The 20919-nt window shown below is 42.5% G+C and overlaps 1 protein-coding gene across 2 annotated transcripts; it reads right to left on the reverse strand.

The window, feature by feature from the left end:
- Nucleotides 1–4340: 4340 nt before the first annotated feature.
- Nucleotides 4341–20531, reverse strand: LEP (leptin). Of its 2 annotated transcripts, none has more exons than XM_056569315.1 (3): nucleotides 20472–20531; nucleotides 7224–7390; nucleotides 4341–5229 (listed from the first exon to the last, which is right to left on the reverse strand). In XM_056569315.1, exons 2-3 carry the CDS (start codon nucleotides 7371–7373, stop codon nucleotides 4870–4872), a joined length of 510 nt encoding a protein of 169 aa, XP_056425290.1. In that variant the 5' UTR covers nucleotides 7374–7390; nucleotides 20472–20531; the 3' UTR covers nucleotides 4341–4869. The 2 variants fall into 2 exon arrangements, with proteins under 2 accessions (XP_056425290.1, XP_056425289.1); XM_056569314.1 differs by lacking the exon at nucleotides 20472–20531 and adding an exon at nucleotides 11196–11272.
- Between the last annotated feature and the right edge of the window lie 388 nt (nucleotides 20532–20919).

The raw sequence follows: 20919 nt of genomic DNA on the forward strand, positions 1-20919 counted from the left end.
ACCACCATGCAGATCACAAGAAAATGACATGCTTTCCTGTGTAAAAGGAAGTAATATCACCTGTGTGGCAAATTTGCATTTTTTGCGCAATTTTCGGTAGAACATCTTTCAAAGTTGTCTACTGTTTGGTGCATTGTGCACTTTTTTGCAGTGGAGCTCAATTTATTTATTTTCATAAATTACATTTTGAAGTGTTTTTTTGTGTGCAAAGGCTACTTTTTTGCACAAACCTACACCACCTAATAGGACACGTACAGAAGTGTCAGATGCCAGAGCACAAAACTTAAACCTGTCTCTGCAGCTCACTGGTTTCTATATTTGAGCAAAATTTATCCAGTGCACCTTTTTGGTAAATTTTGAGCAACTGTGCAAACAATACACCAAGCAATCAGGGGTAAAATCTTTACTACCTTACACCAGTTGTTCTAAAACTTTTTTGTCTGAGTACCCCTTTACAGCCCATTCCCAAAAAATTGTACCCCCATATTATGGACATTGGCCGACATTTGTCATTGTCTTTAGACAGTTTTTTGTGTCTAGAAAAGGCACAAAAAAGGAGAAAGCATGTTGTTGTTTTTTTGCGCCTTTTTTGCGCCTTTTGATTTACACAGTTCTGCTCCTTTTGAGTTGCAATCCACAAATTTTGGCAATACACATGATATGGAAGGGTTTAATGAACTGCGCCTTTTTGTGAAAAGGCGCAAAGCCACTGAAAAGTCTCTAAAACTACACCAGCTCAGACTTAGCTTTTTGGTGTATGTGAAGAGAGAAATTTCAGAAAATGTGACCTGCACAAAATTTATCAAATGCTCTGCGACCATTTAATAAATTTGGTGCTCCTACACATTACCAGCACACACAAAAAAAGGTGTATAAAAAGGCTGCACTTACACCTACAATGATAAATGCCGGCCATTTTGTAATGATTATAGTATAATTCATATGCTTCACTTTCCTCTATAACAGGCCCCCTGTTCCTCTCCCTATCTCCCCAGTCCCCTGATTTACAGGTGACGTCTTCTCTAACCGGAGTTGTTTACTTCTCTTTTCTTCACTATCTGGCCTAGACCACCATTAAGATTTCTCCCATACAAGACTTCTCCACAGAACCAGCCAAACAAACATTTTAGGCTCCTTTCTGCAGTACAATACCCACCTATTTACAAACTCCCCATGTTTATAGTCGCACACAGTAATAGTTCCCACTTTGCATCCCCATAAAGTTGTTAGGCCCCCTCTGTGCCTCCAATTATAGCTGTAGGCCACCATACTGTCTCACATTGGTGCTCCACTTCTCCTCTGGTCTGGAGACCTATTGCTATGGTTCATCAAGATTGATAAATGCCCCCCAGAGTGCTTCTTTGATAAACAGTACAGTAATAAAAAACCTTAAGCTAGTAACAAAAACCTCAAGATTAAAAAAAAATCTAAAATCTGTGATGTGGGCAGGGAAAGCAGGGAAAAGCAGGGAAAACAGAACGAGAAAAAAGATGTACTCCCCACTCTCCTGGCTCCCGGACTGACTGCCTGTCAGAAATGTACAGTGAAATCACCATTCACTGGACTGCAGCCAATCACTGGCCTCCTCAATATTTACATGCAAGAGGAATTGCACATGGCCACCAAGGATAGGGATTGGCTGCAGCAGGGTGTGCACAGTGAACAGTGATGTGACTAAACACTTCAGCCAGGCAGGTTTATGCAGGGTCGGTATATCAGGAGTTACCAAAGGGGATATGGTATTTTTGTTTTGTTTTATTTTTATTTTAGTTTATTTATTTATTTTTTGTCCTGTCTCTCTCTTTTTTTTTTTTTTTTTTTTAAAGAGCCAAAAAGCCCCTTTAAGAATTATATAATGATAGTTGATGTTCCACAAGACTGGCAGATAGAAAATGTGATGCGATTTTTAGAAAAGATAAATATAACTTGACTAGTAAACCTATTTCCCTATTCACCGTCAAGCCACTTCACAGTTTCTTAAAATTGATAAGACTGCTCTTGCTACAAGCCTGGGCGAGAGGTGTGCAATATTACTGAAGAGGTAGTCCGGAGGAACTCAACTTATCAGACACTTATCCACGGGATAGGGGATACATTTCTGTTCGTGGGGGGTTCAACCGCTGAGACCCACCGTTATTTTAGAAAACTATGATGGTACAAAAAAATATTCTATCTATAATTACATTAACTGTAATTACAGTAATGTAATTTGTATGATAGAATGTATGGAGTGCAATCTGAAATATGTAAAATACACCACAAGAAAACTGAAAATCAGAGCACTCGAAAACCTGAATGATAGTACACTCACTGCAGTGAGACAACGATCTGCGGCATCTGTGCACTTTTGTTCTGTACATGCTCGAAAATTAAATACTTTTCAAATCTTTGCCATTGAGCATGTGAAAATGGGAACAAGAGGTGGTTGCATTAACAAAAAACTTGCAGACCATAAGGCTTACTGGCAGTTCACATTGGGGACTCGTTCCCCGATGGGACTTAATGTCCGTCATGAACTGTTGTTCCACTACTAATATTTAATATCCTATATAACAAAAATTGTTAAGTGAAATACTGATAACTAAAGTATCATTATAAACCTCTTTTTCCCATTTCTTTGATCCCACAATTGTATGAACAATATGGCAATATTTATTGCATGCATGTTCTTCTTAGATTTTATATACCGTATCTTAAATAAATGTTTGTTTTTACTAATGTGAACTATGTCACAAGTTCCCAGCAAGAAGTGGGGATATGAGTAAATTATTTTCCCCCTACCAGTGATGGAAAGGTATTTACCCTCACCTGGAGTTACTTGTGACATCACCGAAAAAGAGCGCATGTGCTTGAAACGCGTTTGATGTGTTGGCCGATTTTATCCGAGTGCTGTGTTACAATAAAGCTGCAAAGAATAGTGCTGGATCTTCTGCTTCTTTGTTCTACCACCGCTATTTTAGGTCTTATGGAGTCTCGTCTACTTACTCGTCTTCAGCCCACTTCGGCCCCTACCTTCCTGAACAATCGCAAGTGGCGGTGTGCTCAGCCAAACACTGGCTGCAGTGATGCCCCCCACAGACAGTGATTATCTGAACAGGCAGCCACCTGCACTAATCCAGGAAGGTGGGGGCCAGAGCCCGCTGAGGACAGTTAAGTAGACGGCACCCCATACAGGAGATCGCTAGGGGGCAGCCCCTCCCCCGTGAATAGACGCTTGTTCCCTATCCTGTGGATAGGGGAAAAGTGTCTGATAAGTTGAGTTACCCAGACTACCCCTAATGCAACCTAGACTAGGTTCCTAGAGTGGACCATACACAGCCACAGTCTGGCATAGAAACTGAAAATCACATTTCGGTTAAGCATTAAAATACATTTGTACACTGAGCATCTTCAGACAAGACATCTTGGTTACGTATAAAACTAATTTAATTTAGGAAATAATTATTTGACATAAATAAATAAATATAAAGCATAGGCATATCATGCCTGACATTGCAAATATATAAAATTGTAAACTTTGAGATTTAAATAACAGATAATCAAGGAAATATTTTCTGAATATCGAATGTAAGGCAATTAATAAATACACTTTTTATAAATTATTACATTAACACTTTAGAAACCATGTAAATAAAATTATAGTAGACTCCGATACATGCTATATACCGGAAAATGTTACAGTCCTGACTGTTATGAAATACATTAGTAAAGCCATATTGTCATTTCTTTGGTGCACAACAGTATGAGGGGACCAGCCCCAGTGCTGGATTACTAACGTACACTAGCCATTATTTGAATTGATAGCTAATGTAGACTATATAACTTTATGTATTATCAAATAAATGTCCATTATTGCTATACACTTGATGATTTGCTCTATTTGGGTATTCGCTATGGGTGAAAAGGTATAAGGCTCATTGCACACAGCAGAGCTTCATAAGAGCCATAGGCATTCCATATGCTACTGTATGGGGATGAGATATACACTTTTAGAAACAATGCCATGTATTGTTTTTTTCCCTGTCAATTTCCATATGGAGTTAATGGAAAAAATTTCCGTGTGAAAATGAAGGCATATGGAGGCATGGTATGATTCCATATTGGTATTTGATAGAACCCGGAGGATGTAGGCAGCCATAATATGGTTATGTGCATGATCCTAATGCTGATACATTTAGTACAGATTGTAACAATAATTATTGTCTCATTCTTCTTTGTAAAGTGCCAGTCTTACACCACCATTGCCATATTGCCATCATGTGCCCCATAGTATCTGTATCTGTATGAAGAGGCATAATGTACAATTGATGCAATTATGTTGCCGTTATTAGAATTGCTTGACTTGAGTTGTTGTAATATAAAATACATTTACTATAACTATACAATATATATTACATAAATATTTAAAATGTTTAAGTTAAAAAAATAAATATAATGCAACTGGACAAACAACTGCAATGCACAGAAAACAGACGATGGAACATTATTAAGTCATTATTAATTTCCAAATAATAACCTAGAAAAGTTTTCAGAGCGCCACAGTTATTAGTGCAATTCACAGAGAAGTGTTGAAGTCTATAACATTGGAAGTAATGCAGCTTGTCATGTTCCTCTGGTCCCAAATGAAAAGCGGAAGTGAGGAAGGACTTTACAATGCCACAATGTCTGTATTCCATTCCTTCATTCAAGCTGGGAAGACGTACCGTAGAAATATGAAGAAATCAAAGAATAGACAATGCCCTGCAAGAGATTTGTCTTGGACAAATGATGGACATTGGTGGAAGAGTGGCATGACCACATGGGAAACTCCAATATTTTCAAGTACTCAGTTAGATGGCCTGGTGTTCACCACACTATGTGAATGTTTTCTCAACAGTTTGTGATGTAGTCTAGATGTTTGATAATGTTATCTAATGTTTTTTCTAAACGATCAAGTGTCACCTTTTCCACTGTATAGGACGCTTTTTTATGCTCTTTCCTGAAGTACTCCAATGAGTTGGTCAGTCTTGATTCTCTGGCTGCACCATCCATAGTACAATTAAGATCCTGTAACAACTTGCGAAGGGTCTCAAGATCACTCAGCATTTGATCCACATCTTCCATTGGGATACTGGACAGAATATTCTGAAATATTTCAAGAGTTTCATCCATCTTTTCCAGACTCACAAATTGCTCCTCATCTGGAATAAAGTCCAAGCCAGTGCTCTTCAGACTGCTGGGGTAATTGAGCTGGTTTAGGGGGAAAAGTGAAATAGTTGTAGATGATGAGCACATGAACATCCAATTCAGACAGGCAAAAACACAGGAAACAACATTTTACTGCATCCTGATAGAAGACACATATATTTATACTTCATGTTAATAATATAGATTTACAACTTCACACAAGGAGATAGTTAGCGGAGCGCTCACCGTTTCAGGTTACAGGCACATCATTTTGGATCAGCGATTCGCCAGGCCGCTGAGAGGGCTCTCAGCGGCCTGACGAAGCGCCTAACGGTGTGATACGGTCCGTGGCCCTGACGTCTGAACTCCCCCCAAAGTCATCTGCCGCCTCCCTGCTAAGACCGACTAAGTTCTGTGGATGAACAGTTCTGAAATGATGTGCCTGTAACCTGAAATGGTGAGCGCTCCGCTATCTCCTTGTGTGAAGTTGTATTGTATGCTGTCTGCTTTCAGCGTGTAGCCCCACCCCACTATCTCTATCTGTCCGGAGCGTATCATAAATTATTAGTTTGCAAAGTTTTCTGGGTTGGATCAACTGCGGCGGTGCTGGCTGCTGTTATTTGTATCTTGGTGAACACAATAATATAGATTTGTTTCTTATACATATTTTAGATACTGTAATACTGTACTGAAATTACAACAGCCGTGTAATTATCAATCAGGTATTAATTATTGTTTACTGGGCAATAACATGTTCTGACCAAATATGGGACATTCAAGAAAAATGACCACTTTGGATACAACCTCATCTCACCGGGTCTAAAATGATATACAGATGAATGTCTTAATACATCTTCATAACATTTGGAGTTTTGTTTTTCTTGTATAGATATAAAGTTTAGTGCTAAAATTCTGTCTTCCTTCTGCCACTACAAGGGGAACTTAGAAACCTAATGCAAGTTGTATTGACATTGAATAATAAATAGGAGTCCTCCAGGAGTAAAGAAAGCTCCGTATTGCTGCAGAGTTTTATACTTCGCATTAAGGAGGTCCTTACTACTGTCTAGGAAGCACAAAGTGGACATTACTACTATGTGGGGACACAAAATGGGTTTTACTACAATGTAGGTGCACACAATTGCCATTATTATGTAGGAGGCAAAAAGATGCAGTGATAACGGCACCTATCATGGTGTGGTGGTATTTTGTTGGCCTTTTATAGTGAAATCATAGTAATATTGGTGTTTTAAGGTGTTACAATAGTAGTAGTGTCTTATATATAGTTGTATTACTGGTAAAATATTGGTCTTTCTTTAGTGTGTTTTGTTCAGTAACAACATGGAGGTATTTTTTAATCATTGAATGATACAGTGCTGATAACTATATATGCATGTAAATAAAAAAAAAAAAATTTGTACTGGAAAGAAAGGAACATATCCCATGTGGTTTGTGCTTTAATCTGTTAAGATAGATCAGTGCAGATCTCTATAAACCTTGAAAGTGCTAGAGATCTGTAATGCTCTGCATACCACCATGAGGCTAGGTTTCCACACAGGTTTTTTCTGGCGTTTTTTTTTTTTTTTTTGAGAACTGCCACTGCAGTTTTTGAGCCAAAGGCAGAAGTGGATCCAGTAGAAAGGAGAAGTATAAATCCTTACTTTATATTCCCCCTTCCTTTTGAATCCAATTCTGTCTGGCTTTGACTCAAAACTCCAGTGGCAGTTTCCATTAAAAAAAAAAAAAAGCTGAAAAAAACCTGTGTGGAAACCTAGCCGGGAGCTCGTGACATCATAGCCCCATCCCCTTCATGGCATCATGGCCTGCCCCCTCAATGCAAGTCTATGGGAGGGGGCGTGACAGCCATCACGCCCCCTCCCATAGACTTGCATTCAGGGGGTGGGTCGTGACGTCATGAGGGAGCAGGTCTATGACATCACAAGCTCCCGGCACCACTGAGCAGCGGAGTACTCCTTTAATATTAAAGAAGCCTTGAAATACTTTAAAGGATGTTCCTTTTCAGTTTTTAGCAGTTGTTAATATGTCAACAATTCTCTTACCTGAATTGGATGTCCTTGGATCCTTGTTATTAAAATGTCGGAGAGCAGCTTTGCATCAGCCTTTATTCGATCCGTTCTTATTGCCTTCCCATGGCAAAGATGTAGTCGCATCCAGAGGAGCCCACATAAAGAGAGGAGAATATATTGCATTTTTCTTGTGCACCACTCTGCATTGAGGACAGAAATTGTGATCACAAATTGAATAAAGATGATGATAAATACAATCACTTTTCCATTGCAGATATTAAAGGGGTACTCCAAAATTGTTTTTTCCTTCAGCCTTTGATCCCACGTGGCACATGACTTGCTGTAATACAAGACTTTTTATTTTACTGTTGTCCCTGACCTTTCCCAACATTCTATGCAGCCAGACAATGGTCCTGATTTACGATCGTAAATGCGACCTGTCTTGTTGGGTTGTGCCCCAGATTCTGGCGCATTGCGCCAGAAATTTTGTCTGCGCCAGAATTTGCACAAAAATTTTCCCCAGAATTGAAAAAAAAACCGACCAATTCTTAATTTTTCGGAGAAAACCCAAAAAAGGGGCATGACCATTGGCAAAAGGGGCATGGTTTCCGAAAAGGGGGCTTGTCCACAACAATTTAAAAAAATCCCAACATATTTACAAAGGTTTCCATAGAAAATGTGGTGGATTTGAGCTGAGGAAAACCCCACAGATCAGAGTAGGTGTAAAAAAAAAAAAAAAAAGCAAAACATAGGAAAATGTGCTATATGTTGGGAAACCTTAGTAAATACCATGGAAAAATATCTGTTGGGAAAAAACCCCACAAAGAAAACTCCACTCTTAGTAAATCAATATGTCATAAGTCACATGGTCTCCAGGGGGTATAGCTATGCTGTAGTAGGTGGGTGGATAGTATTACCTCAGTAAATCCCTAATACCCTTACACTCACTGCAGCCTGGTTATGCCCCATGCCAGACCATGTGACTTATGGCTGCATTGAATGCTGGGAAAGGTCAGAGACAACAGTAAAATAAAACCATTTGCAGCACTTCCAGGTGTGGGTTTCCTTTGTCAAAACGGGACATAGCATGGCCCAGAGGTAATAAAACCATACTCGAAAGTATATTAACTTGGCATCCTGAGCTTAATGGTTAAATGGAAAAAAAACTTGGAATACCCCTTTAAACTTGTTTTATAGGATTGTAAAAAAAAATGTAATATCTAGCATTGAGCTCATAGCGATACATTAGAGTACTTTAAAATTACACCCACAATAATCTCTGTAGAAAATCTACAGCTTTAATATGTAGATGTGGAGCTGGATATAGATGGAGACTATAGAGGGTATCTCCATATGGTTATACCATGTAACAGCTGGACGTGATGGCAGATAGATATTTTACCTACAGCTGTAGTGTTAATGTTTTTTACTGCAGTCACTGGTAATAAAGTGTATGTGTTAGCTATATTTGCAAAATCCTGGATATAGTCATTTATTTATTTTTGTTAAGGGTCCATGTCAACAATACCCTGAAACACTGGTATTATATGTTGTAATTTGTTTTTCTATGGTAAATGCATCCAGCAGCAGTAGCAAGTTGTTTAAGGAAATTCAATACCCTGTTACTCCTTGTACTATTCTATGAATGGAGGGCACAGTGATGGTCCAGCAATGTGCTGACAGTCCTTACAACAGAGTTTCCCAACCGGTGTTCCTCCAGCTGTTGCAAAACTAATGCTGGGAGTTGTAGTTTTGCAACAGCTGGAGGCACGTTGGTTGGGAAACGCTGCCTTAAATCATCAGCTTTGCTTCTTCCATTTATAGCAATGGTCTTCAACTTTTTTGCAGCTGGGTAGGAGACTACTCAGTTACAGAATACATGTTTATGGTGGAATCCCTTTTATTTCCATGTCTCCTTTGCCATTATACAAAAGCTTTTCGGATGAAATATATATTAGAAATATTGTACTTATTCTAATCCATACTGTCATTGCTCAGTCTATTCCCATCCAGTGTGCGTTGCCTTCTCAGCATTGTTTTGTAGTATATGGTTACACATTAGAGTGAGTAAGGGAACGTATATTCACTATGACCTCATGAGTACAGGTCTTTTTTTTTTGCATACAGACGCATATCTGAGCCTGAATGAGTCATCCAAAATCTTAGCCTTCCCCTATGCTGGGAAGTGACTGCCTCTCCACTCTCATGCTTCTATGAATTTTACGGTTTGCTAATATTTAGAAAGTTATTCTGAAAGGAACAACCTGCCTTGGGGAAAACAGACAAACTTCCAACCAGAAATGCAAACTATTTGGAGTATTAAAGATTGTTTCCCAGAACCTCTTCTGGCAGCTCCTGAGGCTCTGTTAACCTTTCCGGCTCTATACGCTTACAGTAAAGGTATCTTTTATCATGTGATGTATTATATATTATTACCTGTATGTACGGAGGGGTTATGTTGCTAAATGATTTTGTTCCCGGTATTAAAACCTTATTCCCTAAGGTGCGGATTCTTGAGTACTTGAATCTTGGAAAGTCACATGTTATTATAACCGCAGCCCAAACAAAATAAGTCTATTCTGGTGGCCAAATAGATTAAACATTGAGCAATATGTGAATTGTCAGAGCTCTGGCTTTATTCTTTCCAAGAAGAATCCTTAGGGGTATTATAAGGAAATGAATCATTCTTTCAGGACTATATGGAAACAGAAAGCAGTTCAATTGATCAACAACAAAGTCAATGGAAAGTATCATTGCAAAAATGTTTTTTTAGAACTAGTCAGTCCATATAGACGCCATATTTTGGGTTGCATTGTCCAGGAGTACTTCAGACCCTTACAGATTTTCAAAGTAAGAGGTAAAGGACGTCACGGGCAATGGTTTTGTATTCAAGGATTGGCAAACAGATTGGCTTTCATCCAAAAGGCAAGCAATGATTATAGGCAGCAAATATTTGCAGGTTCCATTGACTCATGACCTGCATTAATTGTGAATCAATCATATTAGAATTTTCGCATTATTATAGGGAATCTATAATTTTGCTAATAATGCCTAAATATTCAGATGTGTTCATCCAAAGTGCCTATGGATTACCGACATATGTTGACATAAAGATGTTCTATGGACAGAATACGCATGAATTTGTACGGATATAATCCATTTTAGAAAAAAAACAAAAAAACATGCAAGTCTTCACTCCACCATGATCCCTATGACCAGAGCTCTGGGAATAAACATGCTCTGATATCTGAGCATCTCTAGAAATAAACATATTCCAGTGGTAGGTAACATTATGTTTCTTTCTGAACTGCTGAAAACAGACCCACAAACTACACACACTGATACAGTCATTTATTAACACCAAAGGCTGCTTGTAAAATAAAAATCCGACCCTGGCTGCACTACAAATAGATGACGTGTGCGAAATGGGTATGGCTTATCATAGAGGGGGTGTGGTGTGCATTAAGTGGCCATTGCTTTCCCACACGCCATACTTACTACAATTTACATTTGCTAGCAGGTGTAAATTATAGTCAAAAATCTACATCAGCTCCAAGATTTCCATGGCTGCCTATGACGCCACTTGATAAATCAGTGAGGGTGGTATATTCCCCCCTATAAGCTTATATTTTGAAAAGAGGAAATTTACATTATTGTTGACATTATTATTATTAATAAAGTTGTTGTAAGGTATTTAAATAAATACAAAAATATTAACATATATACATATATATACATATACATATAAATATATATATATACATATATATATATATATATATATATATATATATATCATCACTCATCATATTGTATTGTATAACTTAAATTCCATCTAACTTTAATACTCCAACTCCTGTAGGAATCATTTTTCACTAGCATTTTTATCTACATTAAAATCGAAGAATCTGTGTCATAGTACAAATTGGCACATTGTGGAATGTCTGAATATCCTTGACAAAGCTATTCTTAATTCAAGAAATAAGAATACAAAAGCTTCCTTACCTTTTGAAGTTTGTCTTAGTTTGAATGAAGTGTGATGGATAGCCCATCTTTTCCTGTCTTTATATAGACACAGCTCAGACATGATATTACTCATCTAACGGCTAATGCAACTTACACTGTCACACTTGTCACTTCATTTTTTTTTTACTCTCTCTTTACTCACGCCCCAAAGACATTAACTCTTTTTTAGGATCATGTACACGTTTATTACTTTGTCATGCATGGCTTTTTTTTTCACAATCCTGTGCATAAGTATGAAGTCATCTCTCAGGAGAACTAATATAATAAACCATTTACTATAGTAGCTATTACTGCCAGTTATATAATTGTTCTGTTGCACAACTACTGTATTGAGTATCTAAGTGAATTAAATCCAGAAATGCCAACATTAACGGCCATGACTGTACATGTACAGAACTTCAGAATAAATTGAAACTACATAAACAAAAGGACATAAATAGTAATCCCAAATATAGACGACTATTTGTTATTCAACATTATGGGAGAGGATTATTAACCCCTTAAGGACTCAGGGTTTTTCCGTTTTTGCACTTTCGTTTTTTCCTCCTTACCTTTTAAAAATCATAACCCTTTCAATTTTCCACCTAAAAATCCATATTATGGCTTATTTTTTGCGTCACCAATTCTACTTTGCAGTGACATCAGTCATTTTACACAAAAATTCACGACAAAACGGAAAAAAAAATCATTGTGCGACAAAATCGAAGAAAAAACGCCATTTTGTAACTTTTGGGGGCTTCCGTTTCTACGCAGTGCATATTTTGGTAAAAATGACACCTTATCATTATTCTGTAGGTCCATACAGTTAAAATGATACCCTACTTATATAGGTTTGATTTTGTAGTACTTCTGGAAAAAATCATAACTACATGCAGGAAAATTTATATGTTTAAAAATGTCATCTTCTGACCACTATAACTTTTTTATTTTTCCATGTAAAGGGCGATATGAGGACTCATTATTTGCGCCGTGATCTGAAGTTTTTATCAGTCTAATTTTTGTTTTGATCAGACTTTTTGATCACTTTTTATAAATTTTTTAATGGTATAAAAAGTGACCAAAATATGCTTTTTTGGACTTTGGAATTTTTTTGCGCGTACGCCATTGACTGTGCGGTTTAATTAACAATATATTTTTATAGTTCGGACATTTACGCACGCGGCGATACCACATATGTTTATTTTTATTTACACTGTTATTAACACTTTTTTTAACTTTATTTTTACTTTTTTTTGCAGTGTTTTTTTTGCAGTGTTATAGGTCCCATAGGGACCTATAACACTGCACACACTGATCTCCTATGCTGATCACTGGCGTGTATTAACACGCCTGTGATCAGTGTTATCGGCGCTTGACTGCTCCTGCCTGGAACTCAGGCACGGAGCAGTCATTCGTCGATCGGACACCGAGGAGGCAGGTAAGGGCCCTCCCGTTGTCCTGCAAGCTGTTCGGGATGCCGCGATTTCACCGCGGCGGTCTCGAACAGCCCGACTGACTAGCTGGGATACTTTCACTTTCTCTTTAGAAGCGGCGGTCAGCTTTGACCGCCGCTTCTAAAGGGTTAATACCGCACATTGCCGCGATCGGCGATGTGTGGTATTAGCCGTGGGTCACAGCGAAGTGATGCGGGGTCACAGCGCGACCGCGCTTCATATCGCGGGAGCCAACGCAGGACGTAAATATATGTCATGCGTCGTTAAAGGGTTAAAGGGGTACTCCAGTAGAATTTTATTCATATCAACTGGTGCCAGAAAGTTAAACAGATTTGTAAATTACTTTTTTTTTTAAATCTTAATCCTTCCAGTACTTATCAGCTGCTGTATTCTCCAGAGGAATGTGTATAGTTATTTTCTGTCTGACCACAGTGCTCTCTGCTGACATCTCTGTCCCTGTCAGGAACTGTCCAGAGTAGGAGCAAATCCCAATAGCAAACCTATCCTGCTCTGGACAGTTCCTGACACGGAAAGAGATGTCAGCAGAAAGCACTGGAAGAATTAAGGTTTTTATATTGAATTCATTTACAAATCTGTTTAACTTTCTGGCACCAGTTTATTAGAAAATAATAGTTTTCCACTAGAGTACCCCTTTAAGCTGCCTTATAGTAAGATTATTTTTGTTGTCTTTATTGCCCATGGCAACCAATCACAGCTCAACTTTCATTTCTAACATTGCTCTGGTAAAATTAAAGCTGAGCTGTGATTGGTTGCTATGGGCAAAAAAAAGAGTCTTACTATAAGGCAGTGCGATAATTATTCCCCATGGTGTTTAATAATGAGTGAAAATTCAACTTTAAATGGCGTATATAGTCAATTTTGAAAATTATTATATAGTATGACTTACAAATATTTTCTTTGTGGGTTGTACTCCACAGCTAGCCATATACAAAAGATAATACTTGTTGACAACTGTTTCCTCCTACCTCCCTATAAACATTTGCAGTATCTTGGTACATGCTGTAATTCCTTCTACTGAAGTACTAAGTCCAAGTTCACACTGCTGTTGTGTCCTGTCCCATTTAGTGTCCGTTCTGCTCTTTTTTTTTTTTTGGGTGGCGAATAGACCCCAGCACAACTGTCAGCATTGGGTCCTGACAGATCCCATTGAGTTGAAAGTGGTCCATTAAGATCCGGCATTTTACTGGTATTTTTTCTTCGCTCAAATCCCGTCGTTCAAACGGACTGGCAGATGGAGCTCCATTTACCCAAGCACAATGGCAGGGTGAACAAGCCCTAAATTGTATAATCCAATTTGGGTACTGTGAGACAGAACATTGTATTATATTTCTATGTATTATTTGACTTGTGCATACGTGGTAGTAAATGAACGTGCTTTTGCCTCGTTTTTAAAAACATATGAGAGGCAGTTCCCATGATCCTTTCCACAAATGCTTCTCATAGAATCCACAAAAAAGTTCTAATGGGGAAGTCCCCAAGTCCAACCCTCTCATCCCAGAGAGTTGAAACAAACTAGTCAGTCTGAGTCTGCATCTTGCCTCGGCCAGTGAAGGAGCTCCTGTGAGCTTTTCACTGCTAGCGCACCTTCTTGGCGGAAACTTAGTTAGGCCTGGCCCTGTCAGTGAAACAATTCAAGTAAGCTAAAGTCTAGTGAGCCTGCATTATTTATGGTGATTCTCATGACATCAACCAGTCCATGCTGCTACCAGTCCATGCTGAAGGGATATCTTCCTATGGACATAGCCAGAAAGGAGAAGAAAGGAGCAAGTGCCCTCGTGCAACTACTGGACTCCTAGTGGACCCTCCACCGAAGCAAGTGCCATGCTACAAACTTTACCGCCCTTCAACCTGCTATAGGGTACTGTAGCACACATAACCGTAAGTAACACAACTCCTCAAACCCGGCTACATCTAAAATGTGGTTGGTACCTAAATGTTCAGACCTAACAGTTGACAAGAATGAGCTGAAAGAAGTATGCACTCTGTGTCACCTGACCAGGAGGGAGTCATAATGTAAGTTTGAGGGGCCATTCAGGTCACATAAACACAAAGTAGAGAGAGGAAAGCTTGGTTGCCCGTTTTTTTCCTTGCTCATTCTTGTCATTGGTGTTACCCCGAGCGCTCCGGGTCCCCGCTCCTCCCCGGAGCGCTCGCTTCACTCTCCCCGCGGGAGCGCTCCGGTCACGTCCTCTGACCCGGGGCGCTGCGATTCCGCTGCCAGCCGGGATGCGATTCGCGATGCGGGTAGCGCCCGCTCGCGATGCGCACCCCGGCTCCCCTACCTGACTCGCTCTCCGTCTGTTCTGTCCCGGCACGCGCGGCCCCGCTCCCTAGGGCGCGCGCGCGCCGGGTCTCTGCGATTTAAAGGGCCACTGCGCCGCTGATTGGCGCAGTGGTTCCAATCAGTGTGTTCACCTGTGCACTTCCCTATATCACCTCACTTCCCCTGCACTCCCTTGCCGGATCTTGTTGCCTTAGTGCCAGTGAAAGCGTTCCTTGTGTGTTCCTTGCCTGTGTTTCCAGACCTTCTGCCGTTGCCCCTGACTACGATCCTTGCTGCCTGCCCCGACCTTCTGCTACGTCCGACCTTGCTTTTGCCTACTCCCTTGTACCGCGCCTATCTTCAGCAGCCAGAGAGGTGAGCCGTTGCTAGTGGATACGACCTGGTCACTACCGCCGCAGCAAGACCATCCCGCTTTGCGGCGGGCTCTGGTGAAAACCAGTAGTGGCTTAGAACCGGTCCACTAGCACGGTCCACGCCAATCCCTCTCTGGCACAGAGGATCCACTACCTGCCAGCCGGCATCGTGACAGTAGATCCGGCCATGGATCCCGCTGAAGTTCCTCTGCCAGTTGTCGCTGACCTCACCACGGTGGTCGCCCAGCAGTCACAACAGATAGCGCAACAAGGCCAACAGCTGTCTCAACTGACCGTTTTGCTACAACAGTTACTACCACAGCTTCAGCAGTCATCTCCTCCGCCAGCTCCTGCACCTCCTCCGCAGCGAGTGGCCGCTCCTGGGATACGCTTATCCTTGCCGGATAAATTTGATGGGGACTCTAAGTTTTGCCGTGGCTTTCTTTCCCAATGTTCCCTGCATCTGGAGATGATGTCGGACCTGTTTCCCACTGAAAGGTCTAAGGTGGCTTTCGTAGTCAGCCTTCTGTCCGGAAAAGCCCTGTCATGGGCCACACCGCTCTGGGACCGCAATGACCCCGTCACTGCCTCTGTACACTCCTTCTTCTCGGAAATCCAAAGTGTCTTTGAGGAACCTGCCCGAGCCTCTTCTGCTGAGACTGCCCTGTTGAACCTGGTCCAGGGTAATTCTTCCGTTGGCGAGTATGCCGTACAATTCCGTACTCTTGCTTCAGAATTGTCCTGGAATAATGAGGCCCTCTGCGCGACCTTCAAAAAAGGCCTATCCAGCAACATTAAAGATGTTCTGGCCGCACGAGAAATTCCTGCTAATCTACATGAACTTATTCACCTAGCCACTCGCATTGACATGCGTTTTTCCGAAAGGCGTCAGGATCTCCGCCAAGATATGGACTCTGTTCGCACGAGGCGTTTCTTCTCCTCGGCTCCTCTCTCCTCTGGTCCCCTGCAATCTGTTCCTGTGCCTCCCGCCGTGGAGGCTATGCAGGTCGACCGGTCTCGCCTGACACCTCAAGAGAGGACACGACGCCGTATGGAGAACCTCTGCCTGTACTGTGCTAGTACCGAACACTTCCTGAGAGATTGTCCTATCCGTCCTCCCCGCCTGGAAAGACGTACGCTGACTCCGCACAAAGATGAGACAGTCCTTGATGTCTACTCTGCTTCTCCACGTCTTACTGTGCCTGTGCGGATGTCTGCCTCTGCCTTCTCCTTCTCTACAGTGGCCTTCTTGGATTCTGGATCTGCAGGAAATTTTATTTTGGCCTCTCTCGTCAACAGGTTCAACATCCCGGTGACCAGTCTCGCCAGACCCCTCTACATCAATTGTGTAAATAATGAAAGATTGGACTGTACCATACGTTTCCGCACGGAGCCCCTTCTTATGAGCATCGGATCTCATCATGAGAGGATTGAACTTTTGGTCCTCCCCAATTGCACCTCGGAAATTCTCCTTGGACTTCCCTGGCTTCAACTTCATTCCCCTACCCTGGATTGGTCCACTGGGGAGATCAAGAGTTGGGGGTCCTCTTGTTCCAAGAACTGTCTAAAACCGGTTCCCAGTAACCCTTGCCGTAACTCTGTGGTTCCTCCAGTAACCGGTCTCCCTAAGGCCTATATGGACTTCGCGGATGTTTTCTGCAAAAAACAAGCTGAGACTCTACCTCCTCACAGGCCTTATGATTGCCCTATCGACCTCCTCCCGGGCACTACTCCACCCCGGGGCAGAATTTATCCTCTCTCTGCCCCAGAGACTCTTGCCATGTCCGAATACGTCCAGGAGAATCTAAAAAAGGGCTTTATCCGTAAATCCTCCTCTCCTGCCGGAGCCGGATTTTTCTTTGTGTCCAAAAAAGATGGCTCCCTACGTCCATGCATTGACTACCGCGGTCTTAATAAAATCACGGTTAAGAACCGCTACCCCTTACCCCTCATCTCTGAACTCTTTGATCGCCTCCAAGGTGCCCACATCTTCACTAAATTGGACTTAAGAGGCGCCTATAACCTCATCCGCATCAGAGAGGGGGACGAGTGGAAAACGGCATTTAACACCAGAGATGGACACTTTGAGTATCTGGTCATGCCCTTTGGACTGTGCAACGCCCCTGCCGTCTTCCAAGACTTTGTCAATGAAATTTTTCGTGATCTGTTATACTCCTGTGTTGTTGTATATCTGGACGATATCCTAATTTTTTCTGCCAATCTAGAAGAACACCGCCAGCATGTCCGTATGGTTCTTCAGAGGCTTCGTGACAACCAACTCTATGCCAAAATTGAGAAATGTCTGTTTGAATGCCAATCTCTTCCTTTTCTAGGATATTTGGTCTCTGGCCAGGGACTACAGATGGATCCAGACAAACTCTCTGCCGTCTTAGATTGGCCACGCCCCTCCGGACTCCGTGCTATCCAACGCTTTTTGGGGTTCGCCAATTATTACAGGCAATTTATTCCACATTTTTCTACCATTGTGGCTCCTATCGTGGCTTTAACCAAAAAAAATGCTGATCCCAAGTCCTGGCCCCCTCAAGCAGAAGACACCTTTAAACGACTCAAGTCTGCCTTTTCTTCGGCTCCCGTCCTCTCCAGACCTGACCCTTCCAAACCCTTCCTATTGGAGGTTGATGCCTCCTCAGTGGGAGCTGGAGCTGTTCTTCTACAAAAAAATTCTTCCGGGCATGCTGTCACTTGTGGTTTTTTCTCTAGGACCTTCTCTCCAGCGGAGAGGAACTACTCCATCGGGGATCGAGAGCTTCTAGCCATTAAATTAGCACTAGAGGAATGGAGGCATCTGCTGGAGGGATCAAGTTCTCCTGTTATTATCTACACCGACCACAAGAACCTCTCCTACCTCCAGTCTGCCCAACGGCTGAATCCTCGCCAGGCCCGGTGGTCTCTGTTCTTTGCCCGATTTAATTTTGAGATTCACTTTCGTCCTGCCGATAAGAACATTAGGGCCGATGCTCTCTCTCGTTCCTCGGATGCCTCAGAAGTTGAACTCTCTCCGCAACACATCATTCCACCTGACTGCCTGATCTCCACTTCTCCTGCCTCCATCAGGCAGACTCCTCCAGGAAAGACCTTTGTTTCCCCTCGCCAACGCCTCGGAATCCTCAAATGGGGTCACTCCTCCCATCTCGCAGGTCATGCGGGTATCAAGAAATCTGTGCAACTCATCTCCCGCTTCTATTGGTGGCCTACTCTGGAGACGGATGTTGTGGACTTTGTGCGAGCCTGCACTATCTGTGCCCGGGATAAGACTCCTCGCCAGAAGCCCGCTGGTTTTCTTCATCCTCTGCCTGTCCCCGAACAGCCTTGGTCTCTGATTGGTATGGATTTTATTACTGATTTACCCCCTTCCCGTGGCAACACTGTTATTTGGGTGGTCGTTGATCGATTCTCCAAAATGGCACATTTCATCCCTCTTCCTGGTCTTCCTTCTGCGCCTCAGTTGGCTAAACAATTTTTTGTACACATTTTTCGTCTTCACGGGTTGCCTACGCAGATTGTCTCGGATAGAGGCGTCCAATTCGTGTCTAAATTCTGGAGGGCTCTCTGTAAACAACTCAAGATTAAATTAAATTTTTCTTCTGCATATCATCCCCAGTCCAATGGACAAGTAGAAAGGATTAACCAGATCTTGGGTGATTATTTGCGACATTTTGTTTCCTCCCGCCAGGATGACTGGGCAGATCTCCTCCCATGGGCCGAATTCTCGTATAACTTCAGGGTCTCTGAGTCTTCCTCCAAATCCCCATTTTTCGTGGTGTACGGCCGTCACCCTCTTCCCCCCCTCCCTACTCCCTTGCCCTCTGGTCTGCCCGCTGTGGATGAAATTTCTCGTGACCTTTCCATCATATGGAGAGAAACCCAAAATTCTCTCTTACAGGCTTCATCACGCATGAAGAAGTTCGCGGATAAGAAAAGAAGAGCTCCCCCCGTTTTTTCCCCTGGAGACAAGGTATGGCTCTCCGCTAAATATGTCCGCTTCCGTGTCCCTAGCTACAAGTTGGGACCACGCTATCTTGGTCCTTTCAAAATTTTGTGTCAAATTAATCCTGTCTCTTATAAACTTCTTCTTCCTCCCTCTCTTCGTATCCCTAATGCCTTTCACGTCTCTCTTCTCAAACCACTCATCCTCAACCGTTTTTCTCCCAAATCTGTTCCTCCCACTCCTGTTTCCGGCTCCTCGGACATCTTCTCGGTCAAAGAAATTTTAGCTGCCAAAAAGGTCAGAGGGAAAAATTTTTTTTTAGTGGACTGGGAGGGTTGTGGTCCTGAAGAGAGATCCTGGGAACCTGAGGACAACATCCTAGACAAAAGTCTGCTCCTCAGGTTCTCAGGCTCTAAGAAGAGGGGGAGACCCAAGGGGGGGGGTACTGTTACGCCGAGCGCTCCGGGTCCCCGCTCCTCCCCGGAGCGCTCGCTTCACTCTCCCCGCGGCAGCGCTCCGGTCACGTCCTCTGACCCGGGGCGCTGCGATTCCGCTGCCAGCCGGGATGCGATTCGCGATGCGGGTAGCGCCCGCTCGCGATGCGCACCCCGGCTCCCCTACCTGACTCGCTCTCCGTCTGTTCTGTCCCGGCGCGCGCGGCCCTGCTCCCTAGGGCGCGCGCGCGCCGGGTCTCTGCGATTTAAAGGGCCACTGCGCCGCTGATTGGCGCAGTGGTTCCAATCAGTGTGTTCACCTGTGCACTTCCCTATATCACCTCACTTCCCCTGCACTCCCTTGCCGGATCTTGTTGCCTTAGTGCCAGTGAAAGCGTTCCTTGTGTGTTCCTTGCCTGTGTTTCCAGACCTTCTGCCGTTGCCCCTGACTACGATCCTTGCTGCCTGCCCCGACCTTCTGCTACGTCCGACCTTGCTTTTGCCTACTCCCTTGTACCGCGCCTATCTTCAGCAGCCAGAGAGGTGAGCCGTTGCTAGTGGATACGACCTGGTCACTACCGCCGCAGCAAGACCATCCCGCTTTGCGGCGGGCTCTGGTGAAAACCAGTAGTGGCTTAGAACCGGTCCACTAGCACGGTCCACGCCAATCCCTCTCTGGCACAGAGGATCCACTACCTGCCAGCCGGCATCGTGACAATTGGTTTGAGAACAGTTAAACATCGACTGCTAACTTTTGACATGTTTTAAGGAATTGGTTTACCTTATGCACGCAAATAATGAACACGTTGTCACAATGGATGATGTGCACAATGGGTTATGCACACACAATATTGTCAGAGTCCATGCACAAAGTATTGTCACAATACAGAAATAATTATGCCTTGAAATCCCAGTTGTATGATGAATTATAAATTGATTTACAATCCAGAAAAAAAGCACACAATGATATCACAGTATAGTGTGATGATTCATAAATGTCACAGTACAGGGATAATGTGCACAGTGATGTCACAGTACAGCGATAGTACACTTGTGACAATGTTTTCACAGTATAGGGATAGTGGCCAGCATGATGTCACTGGCAGAATGCACACAATTGAAAGTCATCATGGATACTCTGACATCACAGGACAGGAAAGAAAAGCATAATGATGTCACTATGTAGGTAAAATGAACACAAGTTATCCCAGTAGTCATGCAGTAATATT

Source organism: Hyla sarda, chromosome 4, assembly GCF_029499605.1.
Source record: "Hyla sarda isolate aHylSar1 chromosome 4, aHylSar1.hap1, whole genome shotgun sequence".
In the NCBI taxonomy this organism is placed as follows: domain Eukaryota; kingdom Metazoa; phylum Chordata; class Amphibia; order Anura; family Hylidae; genus Hyla; species Hyla sarda.

Bases quoted from the DNA above. Each gene is read 5' to 3' on its own strand.
- LEP (XM_056569315.1), bottom strand. From the start codon at position 7,373: ATGCAATATATTCTCCTCTCTTTATGTGGGCTCCTCTGGATGCGACTA. The intron at 5,230-7,223 runs GTAAGAGAATTG...CCCCTAAACCAG, and splicing joins TCCAAGGACATCCAATTCAG to CTCAATTACCCCAGCAGTCT.